The following is an 8,009-nucleotide window of genomic DNA, read 5'->3' as shown; positions in this document are numbered from 1 at the left end:
CCCTGGGAGAGGAGCAGAGAGGGCAAGCCTACTCCCATTGCCTACTGCCTGGCCCTGCTATTCTGTGTCAATGTGGTGTCTGTGCAAAGTCTGGCAAATCGATGTGGCTGCAAGGCGTATCCTTACCTGGGGTTGTTTTTCAGTGTGTTGACCAAGAACTCGTGCACGTCAATACCGGTGGAGTCAGTGTACTCTTGGCTGGAATCTGAAAGGAAGATAGAATTATACCAAAAAAAATGAAGCACTTAAATTCACAGATATACTGTACACACACTCGCACTCACACACACACACACACACACACACACAGCAAAGACTGGGAGCAGAAGTGTAAGTGAAAGACACTGTATGCAGACACTGAGCACACAATCTCTGGAAAATTCAGGCTAATAGCCACAGCATACTGCACCAAATTTGACAAAGGGGTATCCTCTGTTGTCGTATGACTTCTCTGTTCAAGGCTTCTGGCCTAAGCATTCAAGACACACAAACCCTCTAATTACACACAAGTTATAAAAAGCTAACTGGAAAACACAATAAAGGATGTCCATTACCAGCTGCATTAATCTGCATGAGCACTTTGATAGTTGGTAGTATTTCTGCATCAGCGCCATGAGATTTCCAAAATGCCCCATTTGCTTCTGATAATCGTGTATGCATGCATGTGGAAGATAAGGGTGCTATCGGACTTGTATGTATTAGTGCTAATAGATGTATCCCTAAAATAAAGTGTTACCAACCGTTTTTACCTGTATAAACACCCTAATTGGACAGGTAAAAATAGACGATACTACTGCCTGTACTGAGGTGACTGGCTTTTAATGCTATTTGACGCTCTTGATGCCATCCCCTTCCAATGTCTACTGCTGTAGAGTGGAGTGGAGTGGAGGTGGAGTAGAGTGGTGGGTTTGATTCTGAGCCACTGCATGGCTGAAGCGCACCATGTAATGGCGGTAATGGAAGTTGGTGTGCGATTGTGCAAAGTGCGTCAGAGTGGCTGAGGCAGGGCTGTGCTGCTGGCCCAGTCTTATTGCTGCCAGTCAATCAGAGCTAATCCCCAAACCTCAAACCTACAGACAGACAGCTTCCTGTTGACGTTTTCTGAGGGTAAACAAATAACAGGGGGCTGCACATTACCTTTCCGGGGATGATTAAGCGCTGACGAAAACCATTGGTGAGATAAAAAATAAAAAGTGTACTGGTGCACAAGCGTCAGAGAGAGAGAGAGAGAGAGAGAGAGGGAGGGGGGGGCGACTGAGCGAGAAAATGAAAAAAAAAACTAGAATTCCTCCTGGGTGAGATTCATGTATGTACTAAACTGGTGCACAAGCGTCAGAGAGAGAGAGAGAGAGAGAGAGAGAGAGAGAGAGAGAGAGAGAGAGAGAGAGAGAGAGAGAGAGAGAGGGAGAGGGAGAGGGAGAGAGAGAGAGATGGTAGTTACCACGGGAGAGATTCCTCCGCATGCTCTTCTCCTTCTTTTCCTTCTCCTCATTCTCGTACTCGTCTTTGGAGGACTTCTCCTCCTCTTTGTCTGAAGGGCAGCTGATATGCAGCTGAATGATATCCTGTGTGTAGTGTGTGTGTGTGTGAGAGAGAGAAAGAGAGAGAGAGAGAGAGAGAGAGAGAGAGCGAGAGAGCGAGAGAGCGAGAGAGAGAGAGAGAGAGAGAGGTAAAGGTGCGTCATGCTTCTGTCAACACATCTACACACAACACATTTGTGCACAGTGGTTCACAAAAACACAATAAGGCAATCTGAAAGAAATGACAGAGGGGAAAAATATGTGCCACTTAAATGCGTAGGGCTGACCAATGTTCAAACACTCCATTCAGTTAATGTATTCGGTTAATGTCCATGTGGTAAATATAGCCACCAGTACCTTCTCAAAAATAAAAACACGCAAACATGTTTTCGTAAAACAAGAGCTGAAAAACTCTCGGGGATAAACTTTATTATAGTTTTTTTTTTTTCAATCAATGCCTAATGCACAGTGGAGAGGGTCAGTGTAGTGACTATAATACGGCTCAGTAATAGCAGAGAAAGTGCCCTTTATTATCGCAGGCATATTACTCTAACTGCTGTTTAACAGGGCAACCACCTGCATCTGGAATTACTCTCGTGATCCACTCATGGGGTGCATTCCAATATGCGACCTTGCGTCCTCCACTTGTGCTTGTGGCCTCACGTTTTGCTGATGCCCCACCTCCGTGGAGAAAACAATTAAGTTTCCCCGCTGTCAGCCTAGCCACAACCGTTTTTGGGGGGCTATTATTCATTCACCATCCAGTTTGCAAATGAGAAAATGACTTTACAGTTGAGCTTTTGCGAGATATTGAATATAATGCTGTTGTCAGTGATGTCATCACAACGTATTACTTACTGGTACGAGGCCACAAGCACAAGTGAAGGACGCAAGGTCGCATATTGGAACGCACCCATGGCCTCGGCTAATGAGTGTGACGGACGATTTCACCAGCGGCTAGTGGGAAATAAATTAAGGGTCTCGACTGTGACTCAAACAGCTAGGGCACTGACTGTTACCGCAGAAATACACCAGTGGCGATCTGAGCGAGACGAGCGACGGAAGTAATTGACTTTGCATTGAGTCGCACGACAAAAGCGATTCTGGAGACTAGAGCGATTTGCGCGACGAGCGCGACAGTTTGAAGTTGGAATCTTTTCAACTTTCTATGACGCGGTTCGGCGACAAGCCGCGACAGCCAATGACTGTATAGAGGTCAGTGACCATAGCCAATGGGAATGCTTGAATGCTTTGCCTTCTGCCTGTACGGACATACTCTAGTCTCCTCAATCGCTCTTATCGCTTGCTGCTGCACTCTGTCGCTCGAATCGCATCGCGCCTGGTCTATTCGCGCGGTTACGCTGAAGACCCAGGGACAGGGTTCAATTCCAGCCTATGGTCATGTCCAGACCCTCCACTGTCTCTCCCCCATTACTTCCTCACAAACCGTCCTGTCAAATAAAGGCAAGAAAAGGCCCAAAAGATTAGTAAAAAAGGGAAACGAAGAAAAATGTTGGACCACAAAGGCAAGCAGTTTTGAAGAGTGCTGACATTGTTTGCTATGTTAACATTTCGTGTGTCAGAGTGTAGTGGAAAGTGCGCACATCCAGCAAAAAAGCATCAGCAGGTGCCAAATCAAAAAACTGTCACATGTAGGAGCGGGAAAGGATCTGCACACTGCTTGCAAAAGACTTAATTTATTAGGAGCAACGTTTCGATCATAGATCTTCTTCAGGCATCTCCTGTGTCACATTTCGTGTGTCACCACAAAGAGCAAGACCGTCTGTGTGGACAGGTCTAACCTTCATGAAGCATAACAGTAATATGGATAATGAGTTGGGACTCGACACAATACTCTACCCTATGAATACCACTTTCCATAGAAAACAGTGGGGTCTTCGGCACCGGATGCTACTTTTTCCTCCTCAAATGCGTTGAATCAAAGGTGTCTGGCACTATGTGAAAAAGGCTCATTGAGCAGGGCTGCTTCAGCGGTGGTGAGTGTGTGTTACCTGATTCTCTGGGGGTCCATCTATTGGGAATGGACCTGAGGACTCCTCACACACTGCCAAACTCCGCACCAGTTTCAGCTTGGCATTGGAGAGGGGGTGGGGTGGGGGAGAGAGAGAGAGAGAGAGAGAGAGAGAGAGAGAGAGAGAGAGAGAGAAAGAGAGAGAAAGAAGACAGAGGAATTTACATTAGGCAAGGCTAAAAGTTTACCTCCATAATATATTCTAAGATCGAATGCAAATTTTTAATTAAAAAAAAATTTCAAACCAATAATTTATCAATCACTGTACTTTAGCCAGGCCATATTCCAACCAAACATTAATGCATGATAAAGTATGTCATATTCACAATGAATGTGTGGGGTTCGAGAGCTCACGGCATGGCATGGCCTGGGAGACAGGAGGGCGGGGGGGGGGCTTGCCTCGATAAAGGAATGACATAATTGGCGCCATGGCCAACTAGAGCGCGAGAGGACCTGCAGTACATGAAAGCAGGTCACCCCCCCCCGGAGGAGGGCTTGCTCTCTAGCCTTCCCCTCTCCCTTGCCTTGGCTCTCCAACTAACTCGATAGCAGTCACAAGTGTAAGGCAAGTCAGTAAGGACAGATAATGGGGCCATCCAATTAGGAGCAATAGAAACGAGAAACACACGCACACACACACGCACACGCACACACACACACACACACACACACACACACACACACACACACACACACACACACACACACACACACACACACACACACACACACACACACACACACACACACACACACACACACACACACACACACACACACACACACGTGAAGCAGCCAAAAGTCCCTTGCTGTGCCAAGGAGAGGGGAAAGCCACAGCTTATGGCCTGCTTACCTGCAGCGACTCAGGAGATGGAAGGGGAACGAGAAAGGTAGGGTAGAGAGCGAAAGCTAGAGCTAGAGAGAGAGAGAGAGAGAGAGAGAGAGAGAGAGAGAGAGAGAGAGAGAGAGGGGGGGGTGGAGAGAGAGAGAGAGAGAGAGAGAGAGAGGGAGAGAGATGGACACCGAGAGGGGAGGGAGGGGGTGGGGGTTCTCCGGTGAGTGAGGCTGCTTTAAGCGCAGTGATGGTGGGGCCTCAGCGTGGAGCTCAGGCTTGGATTAAGCTAATGACACGGCTGGCTTAGGCAAACAAGATCTGCTGCTTACCTTCGCTCGCTTTCTGGTGTGGCCGTGGTTCTGTGACCGCCTCTGTAGAATAATTGAGAGAAGAAAAAAAAAAAAACGGAATTTCAGAGAGGGGGAAAGAATTAAGGTGTGAAAGATGATGACGAGATGTGGGACAACTCAGTAGAGACATTTTGAGGGGGAAACACTGGGATTCAACTGGGGGATAAAATACAGTTGTTATTATTGTTAATATAAACGTGTATAATGTTATGATAATATATGCACAAATTATACTGTATATATTCATAGTATGGGGGGGGGGGGGACGACGACACTGAAGGGCAGTGCATCATCTCAGGTACTGGATGGCACTTCATGCGTGCCAAGAATTCAAAGCCTTGGGCAAGCCAAACTAACTCGGGCATTGAGGTCTCCGCTTGCCAAGAGGCCTAAAAAGAAACATCTCTACCAACACCTCTTTAAAATCTTCAGTCCAGTGTATGTCTGTCAGTGCGGGGGGCGGGGTGGGTGGGGGGATAAATCTAATTTAAAAAGAGGAGAAAACTGTCCCGATTTCTGTCGCTGCCACCAGCGTGGCATTTGAAGTATTGGCGCCATCTCTCACCACAATGTAACGGCAGAAGCAGTCGGGACGGGGTGGAGGGGGTGGTGGGGGGTACAGACTCTATAGCTCATAAAGGAGGAATACCCAGTCTGGCTCTGTGCCAGCCAGGCATTAAAACGGGCCAGGGCAGCCGGCATGTTGACAAATGGCTGCCTGAGAGCTACTGTAGACTACAGAGAGAGAGAGAGAGAGAGAGAGAGAGAGAGTGGTTTTGACGTTTCCTGGATCCTTCCGGCAGTGTGTGTGTGTATGTGTGTGTGTGTGTGTGTGTGTGTGTGTGTGTGTGTGTGTGTGTGTGTGTGTGTGTGTCTTTTTGACGTTTCCTGGATCCTTCCGGCGGCGTGTAAGCTTGCATCCATAGACTGCCCACAGTCTTCACTCTGGCCCCTCTCCAATGAGGTTAGAGCAATAGATTAGGCCGTGTGCGTGTGTGTGTGTGTGTGTGTGTGTGTGTGTGTGTGTGTGTGTGTGTGTGTGTGTGTGTGTGTGTGTGTGTGTGTGTGTGTGTGTGTGTGTGTGTGTGTGTGTGTGTGTGTGTTTCTGTGGTCAGTGTGGTATTGGCCATGTTTTAACAAGCATGGTCTTGATTCTGATGGTAACGAGTATAGACAAATATTTCACAAGGGTCGGAAGCCACAAAGAGGGGTCATTTGATAGATTATGTCGCACAGGTAACTGAGGTAAATCACCTGAAGTTGTCTAGGAGAGCAGCATTAAACATTTAACAAACTTTTCCAGTACTGCAGGCAAGGTGTCAAAGCAGCAAGAGGGAACAATTTCCCTCCATATTGGCTCAAGGGCATGCTTAAGTTTAAGACTGTTCCACACAGTCATTCAAATGCAGAGAGCCCATATTGAATGAGGTGTCGTTGCATCTCTGTCTCTCTCTGCATCTGTCGTAGGGAGTCTCCTAATGAACCTGTGGCACCAGAGATTCTTTAAGTATATAGAGATATGCCATTGTAATAGGTTGCTATGGGCACCTAACATGACCAGGTTCCGGTCTGCCTAAAGGGGCGTGTCATAATACTCCTAGCATTGAATAGAACAGTCCTTAGGTCTGCCTAGGTCTGCCTAAAGGGGGATTTCCCCCCCTCCCCCTTGCAATAATAGAACCCAGAAACAATGGGCCAATGGAACCTCTCTCTCTCTCTACTCTCTCTGATGGCACTTCTACAAGTTAGCAGAGGAGGGTGTAGATCACTCCCGATATCAGCTCCTGAGAAGCAAACCACTTACTAATATTACTAATGGATGTGTCGTGGCAGGTGCAAGAGAGACCAAAATATTTTCCTGGAAGTGCTGCTGCCTACAACACACACACACATGTGCACGCACGCACTCACGCACGCGCGCTGTAATCCGAGCAGAATCAACATCGTCAGTGTCACCATGTTGGTTTTATGATGTTTGCTCTGAGTGGGAGAGGTGAGTAAGCTTACTGTTGGAGGTTAACAAAGAGGTACGAAGGAAAGGAGGAGGATGACAACAAAAAGAAAGAGGTAACAAAAAAGTGCAAAAAAGGAAAAACAAAACGAGGAAAAAAGAAAAGACAAAATCACTTTTTAAAGAACTCGAATCAAAAACGGAGAAGGAACACAAATAAAAGAGAAAAAAGCAAACAAAAAAAGAAAGGAAAGAATAAAATAAAGAAGAGCAAAGCGTAATGTAAAATAAAATAAACTCAACGTAAACCCACCTGGGAATCCTGCTGGAGGCTCTCCTCGGATTCGGGGGCATCTCCTCCTCCTCCTCCTCCTCCTCCTCCTCCTCCGCTGCCCTCCATGCTCTGCTGGGGGGGCTGGACGGTGACTTTGCACTTGGTGCTGGCCCCCGTGTCAGCCAGCTGCTGACCGCTCTCCCCCTCCTGCTGGATGTCCGGCCCCACGCTCAGAGACATCTTCCCCGGGGAGAGGAGAGGAGGAGGCGGGAAGACCAATTGCGGGCCACCAAAGACCCCTCAGGAATCTAAAGGGGGTCGTCATCGTTGGGGAGGAAACATCAGGTGGATTAGATAAAAAAGGCAGAGTGCTGTTGCCTGAGTAGGCATCGCAACTCTGCTGCACATTACCAAACTTGATCTTGAATATTTACTAAGTAATAAAGTAATACTGTACAGGTCTGACCAAAGTGCAGTACGTCACTCCGATACTGATTGTAAACATCCTCACTGCATGGCGATCTATAAGACTTCATCACTTTGGCAGACTCAAGACAATCTTATACTCAATTTCACGATTCACGATTTAATATCATATCGCCCAACCCTAGATTAGATTACCATCGATTTAGATTACATGATGAAGAGATCATGTGAAAAGTACTGCCTTAAAATTATAGAGGTGTTGTAAAACACTGGAAACAGGGTGCTGTCAAATATATTGGCTATTAAAGATTGACGCAAATGACGAAAGTGAGAATATGAGAAAAACACACACATAAACGAGAGAGAAAAAAAAAAAAAACAGGCAGCACGACATGAGATACTGTATGCTGCCTTGACAACAGTTGCTGTATGCATTTCAGAGAAAATGCATCAACTCTGCGCCTCGTGGGCCGAGGTCTTAATTCACAGCTCCCACTCACCGCGTAGCGTGTGTACTAGACTGAAACCATGAACTGTGTCCATGTGAAAAAGCAGTGGCCATAAGGGAGACACTAAAACTGTCGGTAACACTTTATTTTAGGGACACATCTATTAGCACTA

The 8,009-nt window shown here is 46.8% G+C and overlaps 1 protein-coding gene across 1 annotated transcript in view; it reads right to left on the bottom strand.

Moving 5' to 3' along the window:
- The window catches only part of LOC134462051 (R3H domain-containing protein 2), a 95,552-nt gene that overhangs the window by 44,263 nt on the left and 43,280 nt on the right, over positions 1–8,009 (bottom strand). Inside the window, exons 3-7 of the mRNA XM_063214898.1 lie at positions 7,002–7,270; positions 4,717–4,758; positions 3,533–3,622; positions 1,442–1,565; positions 127–205 (exon numbers count right to left, since the gene is read on the bottom strand). Of these exons, the coding sequence (XP_063070968.1) occupies positions 127–205; positions 1,442–1,565; positions 3,533–3,622; positions 4,717–4,758; positions 7,002–7,202 (536 nt within the window). The 5' untranslated portion in view covers positions 7,203–7,270. The remainder of the gene's footprint in view (positions 1–126; positions 206–1,441; positions 1,566–3,532; positions 3,623–4,716; positions 4,759–7,001; positions 7,271–8,009) is intronic.

The sequence above is a fragment of the Engraulis encrasicolus genome, chromosome 14, assembly GCF_034702125.1.
Source record: "Engraulis encrasicolus isolate BLACKSEA-1 chromosome 14, IST_EnEncr_1.0, whole genome shotgun sequence".
NCBI lineage: Eukaryota > Metazoa > Chordata > Actinopteri > Clupeiformes > Engraulidae > Engraulis > Engraulis encrasicolus.
This window is presented reverse-complemented; position numbering and strand designations above follow the sequence as displayed.